The following is a 19,039-nucleotide window of genomic DNA, read 5'->3' as shown; positions in this document are numbered from 1 at the left end:
GACCGTATGTACGCATAGTTGTCAAGCAAACTTTTCTGATCACATTTAGTCTGGAGTCTGATTTCGTTTGCCTGTCAATCTTTCATTTTTTTTTAATTTCCGATATTGATAATGGTAATGGATAAACGATGTGAGTGGAGAACCGCGTGTTGGTTAGGATTGTTCCATCTTTACCTCTTATCCTGAAAATATCGCAACAAATTAACTACATGTAACCCCCCAAAAAATCAATCAAACATTCTAGTCTGACTTGACATGGTACAGATATAGCCCATTTTTATGTTAATTTTTCTTTTCTCAGAATAGCCAGACTAACTTCAGTTCGCGCTTTATTAGCTGACTATCTATTTCAAGTTTTGTTTTAACTTGAGCAAACACAAACTCTCAGCAACCCTAAACAAACTTCAGTTTGTGCTTTATTAGCTGACAATCTATTTCAAGTTTTGTTGAGCAAACACAAACTCTCAGCAACCCAAGAAAAAACACACATACCGAATTCTCAATTTCCACGGAAATTTATCAACTGTCATGTGAAAACTGCTAAGAATATCTATGAAAATTGTGTACAGATCAAAGATGATGAGAAATTCTGGCAAAAGCAGTAAAAATATTTCACAGGTTTAAAAATATTAATTTACGCAGTAAAAAGAGCTTGATTATCATCGTCCTTAAGTTTGGCATTTGATTGGGGAAGATTTCTAAATCAAATCGAACATTTATAAATTCATGAGATGATGTACATGTATTTACATTTTCTCCTTGTGTCACACCGTTGTATGTACCAAAATGAAGAATATGTGGAGATTTCGAACTATGTTAACCTTCGCAATTGCGTTTTCATGACGCAATCTGGGTTAAAGTTACCAAGAGAAAAGTATTTATCAAATATTATCCATCGTCTTGACAAGTGTGTTTTTTAATCAGTACATGTATTTATTTCATTATATACTCAAACGCAGAATAATTATTTTCCGGCATAAATTTAACTGTTAACATTTTCGGTAGTGCCGGATAAATGAAACAAAGCAGGAAGATCATGAAAACTGTTCATACCCAATGAGGAGACAAAATGAGTAAAGCAAGTTATAAAGCTTAAACTGTGTACTAGTATTCGGTCAAATAGTCTAATTTGCGCGTTGCTAAAGACCCTCGGACTGTACAATATCAGGCAGAATGGTCATTTTTTGGCTAATAACCATTACTGATAAGGATTTCAATTGGCCAGATTTAATTGTGCTCGATTTGCGCCATCTTTTAGTTCGGAATTTGATTGGTAATGATTTCTAAATCAAATCGAACATTTGTGAATCCATGTACGTATATTTTCATTTTCTCCTACAGTCACACCGTTGTATGTAACAAAATGAAGAATGTGCAAATGTTCAAATATTAATACTGCGCGCATTACCTTATTGCCAGGCTGACTTTTGGTTTTTTTAATTTTGTTGGGTAGGTTATCCAAATGTTGTAACCACCGGATTCTATGCTGTAAATGCAAGCAACAACGTGACACTGACATGTAATTTTACGTCATCCTACCCACCAGTGCAGATGATGCAGTGGTATAGATATGACAGCGATATAACAACTGGTCTGACGGGGAAATATGTAGGGGGAACTCTACAGAACCCCTCCCTTACCATCACAGACTTCCAACCCGACGATCAAGGAATTTACAAGTGCTCAGCATCCAATTTATACGGCACGAGAAATAGTTCAGATATAATCGTTTATCTAGATGGAGGTACGTGTACCAGTTTTAAAATTTTGAAAAGTATTACAACCGTGCAAAAAAATAGTATGAGGGTATTGCATAAAATATTATACATTGATGTTATGGATTTTTTTCTAAATTGTAGCACGCCAAAAGTTGTTTGTTGTTCTGTATATACATCAGAATATTCAAAATATTAAGATTTTAATAAAATTTGATTTTAAATTTGTAAGGTCAGAGTAATATAAATACAGATTAACTTACACAATTTGATTTTTGAAGTAATATGGTCAGTTTTTCGCTTCTTTCAGGTGCTCCAGTAACATTAACAGGACAAAATATGACTGGCTCGCCTGGCACAACATTGACCATTCCCTGTACTGTTGTGAGCGAATCAATAAGTACAGTCTTCTGGACGTTTCAGCCCAGTGACCAGGACAATGAAACAGAAATAGTTTTTTCTTATTCCAAATTTTACTGGTACTCTTCTTCACCCTCTTTACGAATTTATTATTTGAATACCTCTGATATAGGATTCTACAGATGTTGTGCTAACAGTTCAAGTGGCCTTGGACGAAGTACACCGGTACATGTTACTCTCAAGGGTAAGCTCTCTCAAGAAACAAATCAAAATTGTTCTTGGTTTTTTTTTTCGTTAGTTTAAGATTTGTATTAAAGTCCATTTTTACTTATTAATCAAATACTTTGATTTTAAAGGAAAGCAAATTAACGTGGCCAGGTCAACGTACTCAGTTTACACCGGTGATGACGTCATTCTCTCTGTGTCCATATTCTCCATGCCCGACGCCATGAATATCACCTGGATGTTTAGCACGATAAATTCCTATTCATATTACTACTACGCCGCCCTGGATCTGACGTCAGACGTTCGATACGATGGCGGGACCGTGTCGTCACCTTCTCTGGTCATACGTAACGTCACATTGTCTGATGGTGGTTATTATCTCCTAGGACTGACCAATGTCGACGGCACGATTTACTCGTCAAGGATTTCTCTAAGTGTTCAAAAAAGTAATAACACGACACTTGTCACATAAATGATGTCTGACCGTATGTACGCATAGTTGTCAAGCAAACTTTTCTGATCACATTTAGTCTGGAGTCTGATTTCGTTTGCCTGTCAATCTTTCATTTTTTTTTAATTTCCGATATTGATAATGGTAATGGATAAACGATGTGAGTGGAAAACCGCGTGTTGGTTAGGATTGTTCCATCTTTACCTCTTATCCTGAAAATATCGCAACAAATAAACCACATGTAACCCCCCAAAAAATCAATCAAACATTCTAGTCTGACTTGACATGGTACAGATATGGCCCATTTTTATGTTAATTTTTCTTTTCTCAGAATAGCCAGACTAACTTCAGTTCGCGCTTTATTAGCTGACTATCTATTTCAAGTTTTGTTTTAACTTGAGCAAACACAAACTCTCAGCAACCCTAGACAAACTACAGTTTGTGCTTTATTAGCTGACAATCTATTTCAAGTTTTGTTGAGCAAACACAAACTCTCAGCAACCCAAGAAAAAACACACATACCGAATTCTCAATTTCCACGGAAATTTATCAACTGTCATGTGAAAACTGCTAAGAATATCTATGAAAATTGTGTACAGATCAAAGATGATGAGAAATTCTGGCAAAAGCAGTAAAAATATTTCACAGGTTTAAAAATATTTATTTACGCAGTAAAAAGAGCTTGATTATCATCGTCCTTAAGTTTGGCATTTGATTGGGGAAGATTTCTAAATCAAATCGAACATTTATAAATTCATGAGATGATGTACATGTATTTACATTTTCTCCTTGTGTCACACCGTTGTATGTACCAAAATGAAGAATATGTGGAGATTTCGAACTATGTTAACCTTCGCAATTGCGTTTTCATGACGCAATCTGGGTTAAAGTTACCAAGAGAAAAGTATTTATCAAATATTATCCATCGTCTTGACAAGTGTGTTTTTTAATCAGTACATGTATTTATTTCATTATATACTCAAACGCAGAATAATTATTTTCCGGCATAAATTTAACTGTTAACATTTTCGGTAGTGCCGGATAAATGAAACAAAGCAGGAAGATCATGAAAACTGTTCATACCCAATGAGGAGACAAAATGAGTAAAGCAAGTTATAAAGCTTAAACTGTGTACTAGTATTCGGTCAAATAGTCTAATTTGCGCGTTGCTAAAGACCCTCGGACTGTACAATATCAGGCAGAATGGTCATTTTTTGGCTAATAACCATTACTGATAAGGATTTCAATTGGCCAGATTTAATTGTGCTCGATTTGCGCCATCTTTTAGTTCGGAATTTGATTGGTAATGATTTCTAAATCAAATCGAACATTTGTGAATCCATGTACGTATATTTTCATTTTCTCCTACAGTCACACCGTTGTATGTAACAAAATGAAGAATGTGCAAATGTTCAAATATTAATACTGCGCGCATTACCTTATTGCCAGGCTGACTTTTGGTTTTTTTAATTTTGTTGGGTAGGTTATCCAAATGTTGTAACCACCGGATTCTATGCTGTAAATGCAAGCAACAACGTGACACTGACATGTAATTTTACGTCATCCTACCCACCAGTGCAGATGATGCAGTGGTATAGATATGACAGCGATATAACAACTGGTCTGACGGGGAAATATGTAGGGGGAACTCTACAGAACCCCTCCCTTACCATCACAGACTTCCAACCCGACGATCAAGGAATTTACAAGTGCTCAGCATCCAATGTATACGGCACGAGAAATAGTTCAGATATAATCGTTTATCTAGATGGAGGTACGTGTACCAGTTTTAAAATTTTGAAAAGTATTACAACCGTGCAAAAAAATAGTATGAGGGTATTGCATAAAATATTATACATTGATGTTATGGATTTTTTTCTAAATTGTAGCACGCCAAAAGTTGTTTGTTGTTCTGTATATACATCAGAATATTCAAAATATTAAGATTTTAATAAAATTTGATTTTAAATTTGTAAGGTCAGAGTAATATAAATACAGATTAACTTACACAATTTGATTTTTGAAGTAATATGGTCAGTTTTTCGCTTCTTTCAGGTGCTCCAGTAACATTAACAGGACAAAATATGACTGGCTCGCCTGGCACAACATTGACCATTCCCTGTACTGTTGTGAGCGAATCAATAAGTACAGTCTTCTGGACGTTTCAGCCCAGTGACCAGGACAATGAAACAGAAATAGTTTTTTCTTATTCCAAATTTTACTGGTACTCTTCTTCACCCTCTTTACGAATTTATTATTTGAATACCTCTGATATAGGATTCTACAGATGTTGTGCTAACAGTTCAAGTGGCCTTGGACGAAGTACACCGGTACATGTTACTCTCAAGGGTAAGCTCTCTCAAGAAACAAATCAAAATTGTTCTTGGTTTTTTTTTTCGTTAGTTTAAGATTTGTATTAAAGTCCATTTTTACTTATTAATCAAATACTTTGATTTTAAAGGAAAGCAAATTAACGTGGCCAGGTCAACGTACTCAGTTTACACCGGTGATGACGTCATTCTCTCTGTGTCCATATTCTCCATGCCCGACGCCATGAATATCACCTGGATGTTTAGCACGATAAATTCCTATTCATATTACTACTACGCCGCCCTGGATCTGACGTCAGACGTTCGATACGATGGCGGGACCGTGTCGTCACCTTCTCTGGTCATACGTAACGTCACATTGTCTGATGGTGGTTATTATCTCCTAGGACTGACCAATGTCGACGGCACGATTTACTCGTCAAGGATTTCTCTAAGTGTTCAAAAAAGTAATAACACGACACTTGTCACATAAATGATGTCTGACCGTATGTACGCATAGTTGTCAAGCAAACTTTTCTGATCACATTTAGTCTGGAGTCTGATTTCGTTTGCCTGTCAATCTTTCATTTTTTTTTAATTTCCGATATTGATAATGGTAATGGATAAACGATGTGAGTGGAAAACCGCGTGTTGGTTAGGATTGTTCCATCTTTACCTCTTATCCTGAAAATATCGCAACAAATAAACCACATGTAACCCCCCAAAAAATCAATCAAACATTCTAGTCTGACTTGACATGGTACAGATATGGCCCATTTTTATGTTAATTTTTCTTTTCTCAGAATAGCCAGACTAACTTCAGTTCGCGCTTTATTAGCTGACTATCTATTTCAAGTTTTGTTTTAACTTGAGCAAACACAAACTCTCAGCAACCCTAGACAAACTACAGTTTGTGCTTTATTAGCTGACAATCTATTTCAAGTTTTGTTGAGCAAACACAAACTCTCAGCAACCCAAGAAAAAACACACATACCGAATTCTCAATTTCCACGGAAATTTATCAACTGTCATGTGAAAACTGCTAAGAATATCTATGAAAATTGTGTACAGATCAAAGATGATGAGAAATTCTGGCAAAAGCAGTAAAAATATTTCACAGGTTTAAAAATATTAATTTACGCAGTAAAAAGAGCTTGATTATCATCGTCCTTAAGTTTTGGCATTTGATTGGGGAAGATTTCTAAATCAAATCGAACATTCATAAATTCATGAGATGATGTACATGTATTTACATTTTCTCTTAGTGTCACACCGTTGTATGTACCAAAATGAAGAATATGTGGAGATTTCGAACTATGTTAACCTTTGCAATTGCGTTTTCATGACGCAATCTGGGTTAAAGTTTCCAAGAGAAAAGTATTTATCAAATATTATCCATTGTCTTGACAAGTGTGTTTTTTAATCAGTACATGTATTTATTTCATTATATACTCAAACGCAGAATAATTATTTTCCGGCATAAATTTAACTGTTAACATTTTCGGTAGTGCCGGATAAATGAAACAAAGCAGGAAGATCATGAAAACTGTTCATACTCAATGAGGAGACAAAATGAGTAAAGCAAGTTATAAAGCTTAAACTGTGTACTAGTATTCGGTCAAATAGTCTAATTTGCGCGTTGCTAAAGACCCTCGGACTGTACAATATCAGGCAGAATGGTCATTTTTTGGCTAATAACCATTACTGAGAAGGATTTCAATTGGCCAGATTTAATTGTGCTCGATTTGCGCCATCTTTTAGTTCGGAATTTGATTGGTAATGATATCTAAATCAAATCGAACATTTGTGAATCCATGTACGTATATTTTCATTTTCTCCTACAGTCACACCGTTGTATGTAACAAAATGAAGAATGTGCAAATGTTCAAATATTAATACTGCGCGCATTACCTTATTGCCAGGCTGACTTTTGGTTTTTTTAATTTTGTTGGGTAGGTTATCCAAATGTTGTAACCACCGGATTCTATGCTGTAAATGCAAGCAACAACGTGACACTGACATGTAATTTTACGTCATCCTACCCACCAGTGCAGATGATGCAGTGGTATAGATATGACAGCGATATAACAACTGGTCTGACGGGGAAATATGTAGGGGGAACTCTACAGAACCCCTCCCTTACCATCACAGACTTCCAACCCGACGATCAAGGAATTTACAAGTGCTCAGCATCCAATTTATACGGCACGAGAAATAGTTCAGATATAATCGTTTATCTAGATGGAGGTACGTGTACCAGTTTTAAAATTTTGAAAAGTATTACAACCGTGCAAAAAAATAGTATGAGGGTATTGCATAATATACTATACATTGATGTTATGGATTTTTTTCTAAATTGTAGCACGCCAAAAGTTGTTTGTTGTTCTGTATATACATCAGAATATTCAAAATATTAAGATTTTAATAAAATTTGATTTTAAATTTGTAAGGTCAGAGTAATATAAATACAGATTAACTTACAAAATTTGATTTTTGAAGTAATATGGTCAGTTTTTCGCTTCTTTCAGGTGCTCCAGTAACATTAACAGGACAAAATATGACTGGCTCGCCTGGCACAACATTGACCATTCCCTGTACTGTTGTGAGCGAATCAATAAGTACAGTCTTCTGGACGTTTCAGCCCAGTGACCAGGACAATGAAACAGAAATAGTTTTTTCTTATTCCAAATTTTACTGGTACTCTTCTTCACCCTCTTTACGAATTTATTATTTGAATACCTCTGATATAGGATTTTACAGATGTTGTGCTAACAGTTCAAGTGGCCTTGGACGAAGTACACCGGTACATGTTACTCTCAAGGGTAAGCTCTCTCAAGAAACAAATCAAAATTGTTCTTGTTTTTTTTTTCGTTAGTTTAAGATTTGTATTAAAGTCCATTTTTACTTATTAATCAAATACTTTGATTTTAAAGGAAAGCAAATTAACGTGGCCAGGTCAACGTACTCAGTTTACACCGGTGATGACGTCATTCTCTCTGTGTCCATATTCTCCATGCCCGACGCCATGAATATCACCTGGATGTTTAGCACGATAAATTCCTATTCATATTACTACTACGCCGCCCTGGATCTGACGTCAGACGTTCGATACGATGGCGGGACCGTGTCGTCACCTTCTCTGGTCATACGTAACGTCACATTGTCTGATGGTGGTTATTATCTCCTAGGACTGACCAATGTCGACGGCACGATTTACTCGTCAAGGATTTCTCTAAGTGTTCAAAAAAGTAATAACACGACACTTGTCACATAAATGATGTCTGACCGTATGTACGCATAGTTGTCAAGCAAACTTTTCTGATCACATTTAGTCTGGAGTCTGATTTCGTTTGCCTGTCAATCTTTCATTTTTTTTTAATTTCCGATATTGATAATGGTAATGGATAAACGATGTGAGTGGAAAACCGCGTGTTGGTTAGGATTGTTCCATCTTTACCTCTTATCCTGAAAATATCGCAACAAATTAACTACATGTAACCCCCCAAAAAATCAATCAAACATTCTAGTCTGACTTGACATGGTACAGATATGGCCCATTTTTATGTTAATTTTTCTTTTCTCAGAATAGCCAGACTAACTTCAGTTCGCGCTTTATTAGCTGACTATCTATTTCAAGTTTTGTTTTAACTTGAGCAAACACAAACTCTCAGCAACCCTAAACAAACTTCAGTTTGTGCTTTATTAGCTGACAATCTATTTCAAGTTTTGTTGAGCAAACACAAACTCTCAGCAACCCAAGAAAAAACACACATACCGAATTCTCAATTTCCACGGAAATTTATCAACTGTCATGTGAAAACTGCTAAGAATATCTATGAAAATTGTGTACAGATCAAAGATGATGAGAAATTCTGGCAAAAGCAGTAAAAATATTTCACAGGTTTAAAAATATTAATTTACGCAGTAAAAAGAGCTTGATTATCATCGTCCTTAAGTTTGGCATTTGATTGGGGAAGATTTCTAAATCAAATCGAACATTTATAAATTCATGAGATGATGTACATGTATTTACATTTTCTCCTTGTGTCACACCGTTGTATGTACCAAAATGAAGAATATGTGGAGATTTCGAACTATGTTAACCTTCGCAATTGCGTTTTCATGACGCAATCTGGGTTAAAGTTACCAAGAGAAAAGTATTTATCAAATATTATCCATCGTCTTGACAAGTGTGTTTTTTAATCAGTACATGTATTTATTTCATTATATACTCAAACGCAGAATAATTATTTTCCGGCATAAATTTAACTGTTAACATTTTCGGTAGTGCCGGATAAATGAAACAAAGCAGGAAGATCATGAAAACTGTTCATACTCAATGAGGAGACAAAATGAGTAAAGCAAGTTATAAAGCTTAAACTGTGTACTAGTATTCGGTCAAATAGTCTAATTTGCGCGTTGCTAAAGACCCTCGGACTGTACAATATCAGGCAGAATGGTCATTTTTTGGCTAATAACCATTACTGATAAGGATTTCAATTGGCCAGATTTAATTGTGCTCGATTTGCGCCATCTTTTAGTTCGGAATTTGATTGGTAATGATTTCTAAATCAAATCGAACATTTGTGAATCCATGTACGTATATTTTCATTTTCTTCTACAGTCACACCGTTGTATGTAACAAAATGAAGAATGTGCAAATGTTCAAATATTAATACTGCGCGCATTACCTTATTGCCAGGCTGACTTTTGGTTTTTTTAATTTTGTTGGGTAGGTTATCCAAATGTTGTAACCACCGGATTCTATGCTGTAAATGCAAGCAACAACGTGACACTGACATGTAATTTTACGTCATCCTACCCACCAGTGCAGATGATGCAGTGGTATAGATATGACAGCGATATAACAACTGGTCTGACGGGGAAATATGTAGGGGGAACTCTACAGAACCCCTCCCTTACCATCACAGACTTCCAACCCGACGATCAAGGAATTTACAAGTGCTCAGCATCCAATTTATACGGCACGAGAAATAGTTCAGATATAATCGTTTATCTAGATGGAGGTACGTGTACCAGTTTTAAAATTTTGAAAAGTATTACAACCGTGCAAAAAAATAGTATGAGGGTGTTGCATAATATACTATACATTGATGTTATGGATTTTTTTCTAAATTGTAGCACGCCAAAAGTTGTTTGTTGTTCTGTATATACATCAGAATATTCAAAATATTAAGATTTTAATAAAATTTGATTTTAAATTTGTAAGGTCAGAGTAATATAAATACAGATTAACTTACACAATTTGATTTTTGAAGTAATATGGTCAGTTTTTCGCTTCTTTCAGGTGCTCCAGTAACATTAACAGGACAAAATATGACTGGCTCGCCTTGCACAACATTGACCATTCCCTGTACTGTTGTGAGCGAATCAATAAGTACAGTCTTCTGGACGTTTCAGCCCAGTGACCAGGACAATGAAACAGAAATAGTTTTTTCTTATTCCAAATTTTACTGGTACTCCTCTTCACCCTCTTTACGAATTTATTATTTGAATACCTCTGATATAGGATTCTACAGATGTTGTGCTAACAGTTCAAGTGGCCTTGGACGAAGTACACCGGTACATGTTACTCTCAAGGGTAAGCTCTCTCAAGAAACAAATCAAAATTGTTCTTGTTTTTTTTTTCGTTAGTTTAAGATTTGTATTAAAGTCCATTTTTACTTATTAATCAAATACTTTGATTTTAAAGGAAAGCAAATTAACGTGGCCAGGTCAACGTACTCAGTTTACACCGGTGATGACGTCATTCTCTCTGTGTCCATATTCTCCATGCCCGACGCCATGAATATCACCTGGATGTTTAGCACGATAAATTCCTATTCATATTACTACTACGCCGCCCTGGATCTGACGTCAGACGTTCGATACGATGGCGGGACCGTGTCGTCACCTTCTCTGGTCATACGTAACGTCACATTGTCTGATGGTGGTTATTATCTCCTAGGACTGACCAATGTCGACGGCACGATTTACTCGTCAAGGATTTCTCTAAGTGTTCAAAAAAGTAATAACACGACACTTGTCACATAAATGATGTCTGACCGTATGTACGCATAGTTGTCAAGCAAACTTTTCTGATCACATTTAGTCTGGAGTCTGATTTCGTTTGCCTGTCAATCTTTCATTTTTTTTTAATTTCCGATATTGATAATGGTAATGGATAAACGATGTGAGTGGAGAACCGCGTGTTGGTTAGGATTGTTCCATCTTTACCTCTTATCCTGAAAATATCGCAACAAATTAACTACATGTAACCCCCCAAAAAATCAATCAAACATTCTAGTCTGACTTGACATGGTACAGATATAGCCCATTTTTATGTTAATTTTTCTTTTCTCAGAATAGCCAGACTAACTTCAGTTCGCGCTTTATTAGCTGACTATCTATTTCAAGTTTTGTTTTAACTTGAGCAAACACAAACTCTCAGCAACCCTAAACAAACTTCAGTTTGTGCTTTATTAGCTGACAATCTATTTCAAGTTTTGTTGAGCAAACACAAACTCTCAGCAACCCAAGAAAAAACACACATACCGAATTCTCAATTTCCACGGAAATTTATCAACTGTCATGTGAAAACTGCTAAGAATATCTATGAAAATTGTGTACAGATCAAAGATGATGAGAAATTCTGGCAAAAGCAGTAAAAATATTTCACAGGTTTAAAAATATTAATTTACGCAGTAAAAAGAGCTTGATTATCATCGTCCTTAAGTTTGGCATTTGATTGGGGAAGATTTCTAAATCAAATCGAACATTTATAAATTCATGAGATGATGTACATGTATTTACATTTTCTCCTTGTGTCACACCGTTGTATGTACCAAAATGAAGAATATGTGGAGATTTCGAACTATGTTAACCTTCGCAATTGCGTTTTCATGACGCAATCTGGGTTAAAGTTACCAAGAGAAAAGTATTTATCAAATATTATCCATCGTCTTGACAAGTGTGTTTTTTAATCAGTACATGTATTTATTTCATTATATACTCAAACGCAGAATAATTATTTTCCGGCATAAATTTAACTGTTAACATTTTCGGTAGTGCCGGATAAATGAAACAAAGCAGGAAGATCATGAAAACTGTTCATACCCAATGAGGAGACAAAATGAGTAAAGCAAGTTATAAAGCTTAAACTGTGTACTAGTATTCGGTCAAATAGTCTAATTTGCGCGTTGCTAAAGACCCTCGGACTGTACAATATCAGGCAGAATGGTCATTTTTTGGCTAATAACCATTACTGATAAGGATTTCAATTGGCCAGATTTAATTGTGCTCGATTTGCGCCATCTTTTAGTTCGGAATTTGATTGGTAATGATTTCTAAATCAAATCGAACATTTGTGAATCCATGTACGTATATTTTCATTTTCTCCTACAGTCACACCGTTGTATGTAACAAAATGAAGAATGTGCAAATGTTCAAATATTAATACTGCGCGCATTACCTTATTGCCAGGCTGACTTTTGGTTTTTTTAATTTTGTTGGGTAGGTTATCCAAATGTTGTAACCACCGGATTCTATGCTGTAAATGCAAGCAACAACGTGACACTGACATGTAATTTTACGTCATCCTACCCACCAGTGCAGATGATGCAGTGGTATAGATATGACAGCGATATAACAACTGGTCTGACGGGGAAATATGTAGGGGGAACTCTACAGAACCCCTCCCTTACCATCACAGACTTCCAACCCGACGATCAAGGAATTTACAAGTGCTCAGCATCCAATTTATACGGCACGAGAAATAGTTCAGATATAATCGTTTATCTAGATGGAGGTACGTGTACCAGTTTTAAAATTTTGAAAAGTATTACAACCGTGCAAAAAAATAGTATGAGGGTATTGCATAAAATATTATACATTGATGTTATGGATTTTTTTCTAAATTGTAGCACGCCAAAAGTTGTTTGTTGTTCTGTATATACATCAGAATATTCAAAATATTAAGATTTTAATAAAATTTGATTTTAAATTTGTAAGGTCAGAGTAATATAAATACAGATTAACTTACACAATTTGATTTTTGAAGTAATATGGTCAGTTTTTCGCTTCTTTCAGGTGCTCCAGTAACATTAACAGGACAAAATATGACTGGCTCGCCTGGCACAACATTGACCATTCCCTGTACTGTTGTGAGCGAATCAATAAGTACAGTCTTCTGGACGTTTCAGCCCAGTGACCAGGACAATGAAACAGAAATAGTTTTTTCTTATTCCAAATTTTACTGGTACTCTTCTTCACCCTCTTTACGAATTTATTATTTGAATACCTCTGATATAGGATTTTACAGATGTTGTGCTAACAGTTCAAGTGGCCTTGGACGAAGTACACCGGTACATGTTACTCTCAAGGGTAAGCTCTCTCAAGAAACAAATCAAAATTGTTCTTGGTTTTTTTTTTCGTTAGTTTAAGATTTGTATTAAAGTCCATTTTTACTTATTAATCAAATACTTTGATTTTAAAGGAAAGCAAATTAACGTGGCCAGGTCAACGTACTCAGTTTACACCGGTGATGACGTCATTCTCTCTGTGTCCATATTCTCCATGCCCGACGCCATGAATATCACCTGGATGTTTAGCACGATAAATTCCTATTCATATTACTACTACGCCGCCCTGGATCTGACGTCAGACGTTCGATACGATGGCGGGACCGTGTCGTCACCTTCTCTGGTCATACGTAACGTCACATTGTCTGATGGTGGTTATTATCTCCTAGGACTGACCAATGTCGACGGCACGATTTACTCGTCAAGGATTTCTCTAAGTGTTCAAAAAAGTAATAACACGACACTTGTCACATAAATGATGTCTGACCGTATGTACGCATAGTTGTCAAGCAAACTTTTCTGATCACATTTAGTCTGGAGTCTGATTTCGTTTGCCTGTCAATCTTTCATTTTTTTTTAATTTCCGATATTGATAATGGTAATGGATAAACGATGTGAGTGGAAAACCGCGTGTTGGTTAGGATTGTTCCATCTTTACCTCTTATCCTGAAAATATCGCAACAAATAAACCACATGTAACCCCCCAAAAAATCAATCAAACATTCTAGTCTGACTTGACATGGTACAGATATGGCCCATTTTTATGTTAATTTTTCTTTTCTCAGAATAGCCAGACTAACTTCAGTTCGCGCTTTATTAGCTGACTATCTATTTCAAGTTTTGTTTTAACTTGAGCAAACACAAACTCTCAGCAACCCTAGACAAACTACAGTTTGTGCTTTATTAGCTGACAATCTATTTCAAGTTTTGTTGAGCAAACACAAACTCTCAGCAACCCAAGAAAAAACACACATACCGAATTCTCAATTTCCACGGAAATTTATCAACTGTCATGTGAAAACTGCTAAGAATATCTATGAAAATTGTGTACAGATCAAAGATGATGAGAAATTCTGGCAAAAGCAGTAAAAATATTTCACAGGTTTAAAAATATTTATTTACGCAGTAAAAAGAGCTTGATTATCATCGTCCTTAAGTTTGGCATTTGATTGGGGAAGATTTCTAAATCAAATCGAACATTTATAAATTCATGAGATGATGTACATGTATTTACATTTTCTCCTTGTGTCACACCGTTGTATGTACCAAAATGAAGAATATGTGGAGATTTCGAACTATGTTAACCTTCGCAATTGCGTTTTCATGACGCAATCTGGGTTAAAGTTACCAAGAGAAAAGTATTTATCAAATATTATCCATCGTCTTGACAAGTGTGTTTTTTAATCAGTACATGTATTTATTTCATTATATACTCAAACGCAGAATAATTATTTTCCGGCATAAATTTAACTGTTAACATTTTCGGTAGTGCCGGATAAATGAAACAAAGCAGGAAGATCATGAAAACTGTTCATACCCAATGAGGAGACAAAATGAGTAAAGCAAGTTATAAAGCTTAAACTGTGTACTAGTATTCGGTCAAATAGTCTAATTTGCGCGTTGCTAAAGACCCTCGGACTGTACAATATCAGGCAGAATGGTCATTTTTTGGCTAATAACCATTACTGAGAAGGATTTCAATTGGCCAGATTTAATTGTGCTCGATTTGCGCCATCTTTTAGTTCGGAATTTGATTGGTAATGATATCTAAATCAAATCGAACATTTGTGAATCCATGTACGTATATTTTCATTTTCTCCTTCAGTCACACCGTTGTATGTAACAAAATGAAGAATGTGCAAATGTTCAAATATTAATACTGCGCGCATTACCTTATTGCCAGGCTGACTTTTGGTTTTTTTAATTTTGTTGGGTAGGTTATCCAAATGTTGTAACCACCGGATTCTATGCTGTAAATGCAAGCAACAACGTGACACTGACATGTAATTTTACGTCATCCTACCCACCAGTGCAGATGATGCAGTGGTATAGATATGACAGCGATATAACAACTGGTCTGACGGGGAAATATGTAGGGGGAACTCTACAGAACCCCTCCCTTACCATCACAGACTTCCAACCCGACGATCAAGGAATTTACAAGTGCTCAGCATCCAATTTATACGGCACGAGAAATAGTTCAGATATAATCGTTTATCTAGATGGAGGTACGTGTACCAGTTTTAAAATTTTGAAAAGTATTACAACCGTGCAAAAAAATAGTATGAGGGTATTGCATAATATACTATACATTGATGTTATGGATTTTTTTCTAAATTGTAGCACGCCAAAAGTTGTTTGTTGTTCTGTATATACATCAGAATATTCAAAATATTAAGATTTTAATAAAATTTGATTTTAAATTTGTAAGGTCAGAGTAATATAAATACAGATTAACTTACAAAATTTGATTTTTGAAGTAATATGGTCAGTTTTTCGCTTCTTTCAGGTGCTCCAGTAACATTAACAGGACAAAATATGACTGGCTCGCCTGGCACAACATTGACCATTCCCTGTACTGTTGTGAGCGAATCAATAAGTACAGTCTTCTGGACGTTTCAGCCCAGTGACCAGGACAATGAAACAGAAATAGTTTTTTCTTATTCCAAATTTTACTGGTACTCTTCTTCACCCTCTTTACGAATTTATTATTTGAATACCTCTGATATAGGATTTTACAGATGTTGTGCTAACAGTTCAAGTGGCCTTGGACGAAGTACACCGGTACATGTTACTCTCAAGGGTAAGCTCTCTCAAGAAACAAATCAAAATTGTTCTTGTTTTTTTTTTCGTTAGTTTAAGATTTGTATTAAAGTCCATTTTTACTTATTAATCAAATACTTTGATTTTAAAGGAAAGCAAATTAACGTGGCCAGGTCAACGTACTCAGTTTACACCGGTGATGACGTCATTCTCTCTGTGTCCATATTCTCCATGCCCGACGCCATGAATATCACCTGGATGTTTAGCACGATAAATTCCTATTCATATTACTACTACGCCGCCCTGGATCTGACGTCAGACGTTCGATACGATGGCGGGACCGTGTCGTCACCTTCTCTGGTCATACGTAACGTCACATTGTCTGATGGTGGTTATTATCTCCTAGGACTGACCAATGTCGACGGCACGATTTACTCGTCAAGGATTTCTCTAAGTGTTCAAAAAAGTAATAACACGACACTTGTCACATAAATGATGTCTGACCGTATGTACGCATAGTTGTCAAGCAAACTTTTCTGATCACATTTAGTCTGGAGTCTGATTTCGTTTGCCTGTCAATCTTTCATTTTTTTTTAATTTCCGATATTGATAATGGTAATGGATAAACGATGTGAGTGGAAAACCGCGTGTTGGTTAGGATTGTTCCATCTTTACCTCTTATCCTGAAAATATCGCAACAAATTAACTACATGTAACCCCCCAAAAAATCAATCAAACATTCTAGTCTGACTTGACATGGTACAGATATGGCCCATTTTTATGTTAATTTTTCTTTTCTCAGAATAGCCAGACTAACTTCAGTTCGCGCTTTATTAGCTGACTATCTATTTCAAGTTTTGTTTTAACTTGAGCAAACACAAACTCTCAGCAACCCTAAACAAACTTCAGTTTGTGCTTTATTAGCTGACAATCTATTTCAAGTTTTGTTGAGCAAACACAAACTCTCAGCAACCCAAGAAAAAACACACATACCGAATTCTCAATTTCCACGGAAATTTATCAACTGTCATGTGAAAACTGCTAAGAATATCTATGAAAATTGTGTACAGATCAAAGATGATGAGAAATTCTGGCAAAAGCAGTAAAAATATTTCACAGGTTTAAAAATATTAATTTACGCAGTAAAAAGAGCTTGATTATCATCGTCCTTAAGTTTGGCATTTGATTGGGGAAGATTTCTAAATCAAATCGAACATTTATAAATTCATGAGATGATGTACATGTATTTACATTTTCTCCTTGTGTCACACCGTTGTATGTACCAAAATGAAGAATATGTGGAGATTTCGAACTATGTTAACCTTCGCAATTGCGTTTTCATGACGCAATCTGGGTTAAAGTTACCAAGAGAAAAGTATTTATCAAATATTATCCATCGTCTTGACAAGTGTGTTTTTTAATCAGTACATGTATTTATTTCATTATATACTCAAACGCAGAATAATTATTTTCCGGCATAAATTTAACTGTTAACATTTTCGGTAGTGCCGGATAAATGAAACAAAGCAGGAAGATCATGAAAACTGTTCATACTCAATGAGGAGACAAAATGAGTAAAGCAAGTTATAAAGCTTAAACTGTGTACTAGTATTCGGTCAAATAGTCTAATTTGCGCGTTGCTAAAGACCCTCGGACTGTACAATATCAGGCAGAATGGTCATTTTTTGGCTAATAACCATTACTGATAAGGATTTCAATTGGCCAGATTTAATTGTGCTCGATTTGCGCCATCTTTTAGTTCGGAATTTGATTGGTAATGATTTCTAAATCAAATCGAACATTTGTGAATCCATGTACGTATATTTTCATTTTCTTCTACAGTCACACCGTTGTATGTAACAAAATGAAGAATGTGCAAATGTTCAAATATTAATACTGCGCGCATTACCTTATTGCCAGGCTGACTTTTGGTTTTTTTAATTTTGTTGGGTAGGTTATCCAAATGTTGTAACCACCGGATTCTATGCTGTAAATGCAAGCAACAACGTGACACTGACATGTAATTTTACGTCATCCTACCCACCAGTGCAGATGATGCAGTGGTATAGATATGACAGCGATATAACAACTGGTCTGACGGGGAAATATGTAGGGGGAACTCTACAGAACCCCTCCCTTACCATCACAGACTTCCAACCCGACGATCAAGGAATTTACAAGTGCTCAGCATCCAATTTATACGGCACGAGAAATAGTTCAGATATAATCGTTTATCTAGATGGAGGTACGTGTACCAGTTTTAAAATTTTGAAAAGTATTACAACCGTGCAAAAAAATAGTATGAGGGTGTTGCATAATATACTATACATTGATGTTATGGATTTTTTTCTAAATTGTAGCACGCCAAAAGTTGTTTGTTGTTCTGTATATACATCAGAATATTCAAAATATTAAGATCTTAATAAAATTTGATTTTAAATTTGTAAGGTCAGAGTAATATAAATACAGATTAACTTACAAAATTTGATTTTTGAAGTAATATGGTCAGTTTTTCGCTTCTTTCAGGTGCTCCAGTAACATTAACAGGACAAAATATGACTGGCTCGCCTGGCACAACATTGACCATTCCCTGTACTGTTGTGAGCGAATCAATAAGTACAGTCTTCTGGACGTTTCAGCCCAGTGACCAGGACAATGAAACAGAAATAGTTTTTTCTTATTCCAAATTTTACTGGTACTCTTCTTCACCCTCTTTACGAATTTATTATTTGAATACCTCTGATATAGGATTCTACAGATGTTGTGCTAACAGTTCAAGTGGCCTTGGACGAAGTACACCGGTACATGTTACTCTCAAGGGTAAGCTCTCTCAAGAAACAAATCAAAATTGTTCTT

General features: G+C 35.5%; 2 protein-coding genes across 2 annotated transcripts; both read left to right on the top strand.

The window, feature by feature from the left end:
* The first annotated feature begins 111 nt into the window (after nucleotides 1–111).
* Nucleotides 112–7,709, top strand: LOC128176976 (contactin-6-like). Its single transcript, XM_052843485.1, has 9 exons — nucleotides 112–130; nucleotides 1,454–1,744; nucleotides 2,026–2,319; nucleotides 2,432–2,647; nucleotides 4,235–4,525; nucleotides 5,213–5,428; nucleotides 7,017–7,307; nucleotides 7,423–7,435; nucleotides 7,589–7,709. Exons 1-9 carry the CDS (start codon nucleotides 112–114, stop codon nucleotides 7,707–7,709), a joined length of 1,752 nt encoding a protein of 583 aa, XP_052699445.1.
* A 364-nt stretch (nucleotides 7,710–8,073) lies between these two features.
* On the top strand, nucleotides 8,074–18,830 carry LOC128176966 (basement membrane-specific heparan sulfate proteoglycan core protein-like). Its single transcript, XM_052843477.1, has 12 exons — nucleotides 8,074–8,308; nucleotides 9,797–10,087; nucleotides 10,774–10,989; nucleotides 12,577–12,867; nucleotides 13,149–13,442; nucleotides 13,555–13,869; nucleotides 15,358–15,648; nucleotides 15,930–16,223; nucleotides 16,335–16,649; nucleotides 18,138–18,428; nucleotides 18,544–18,556; nucleotides 18,710–18,830. The coding sequence occupies exons 1-12, from the start codon at nucleotides 8,074–8,076 to the stop codon at nucleotides 18,828–18,830; spliced, it is 2,967 nt and encodes a 988-aa protein (XP_052699437.1).
* The last annotated feature ends 209 nt before the right edge of the window (nucleotides 18,831–19,039 follow it).

Source organism: Crassostrea angulata, chromosome 1 (genome assembly GCF_025612915.1).
Source record: "Crassostrea angulata isolate pt1a10 chromosome 1, ASM2561291v2, whole genome shotgun sequence".
NCBI classification, from domain to species: domain Eukaryota; kingdom Metazoa; phylum Mollusca; class Bivalvia; order Ostreida; family Ostreidae; genus Magallana; species Magallana angulata.
This window is presented reverse-complemented; position numbering and strand designations above follow the sequence as displayed.

Excerpts from the sequence above, each read along its gene's own strand:
- LOC128176966 (XM_052843477.1), top strand. The coding sequence starts at position 8,074 with ATGCCCGACGCCATGAATATCACCTGGATGTTTAGCACGATAAATTCC. Across the intron at positions 10,088-10,773 it reads AATCGTTTATCTAGATGGAG|GAAAGCAAATTAACGTGGCC; the intron begins GTACGTGTACCA and ends TTGATTTTAAAG. Across the intron at positions 12,868-13,148 it reads AATCGTTTATCTAGATGGAG|GTGCTCCAGTAACATTAACA; the intron begins GTACGTGTACCA and ends CGCTTCTTTCAG.
- LOC128176976 (XM_052843485.1), top strand. Across the intron at positions 2,320-2,431 it reads GGTACATGTTACTCTCAAGG|GAAAGCAAATTAACGTGGCC; the intron begins GTAAGCTCTCTC and ends TTGATTTTAAAG. Across the intron at positions 4,526-5,212 it reads AATCGTTTATCTAGATGGAG|GAAAGCAAATTAACGTGGCC; the intron begins GTACGTGTACCA and ends TTGATTTTAAAG.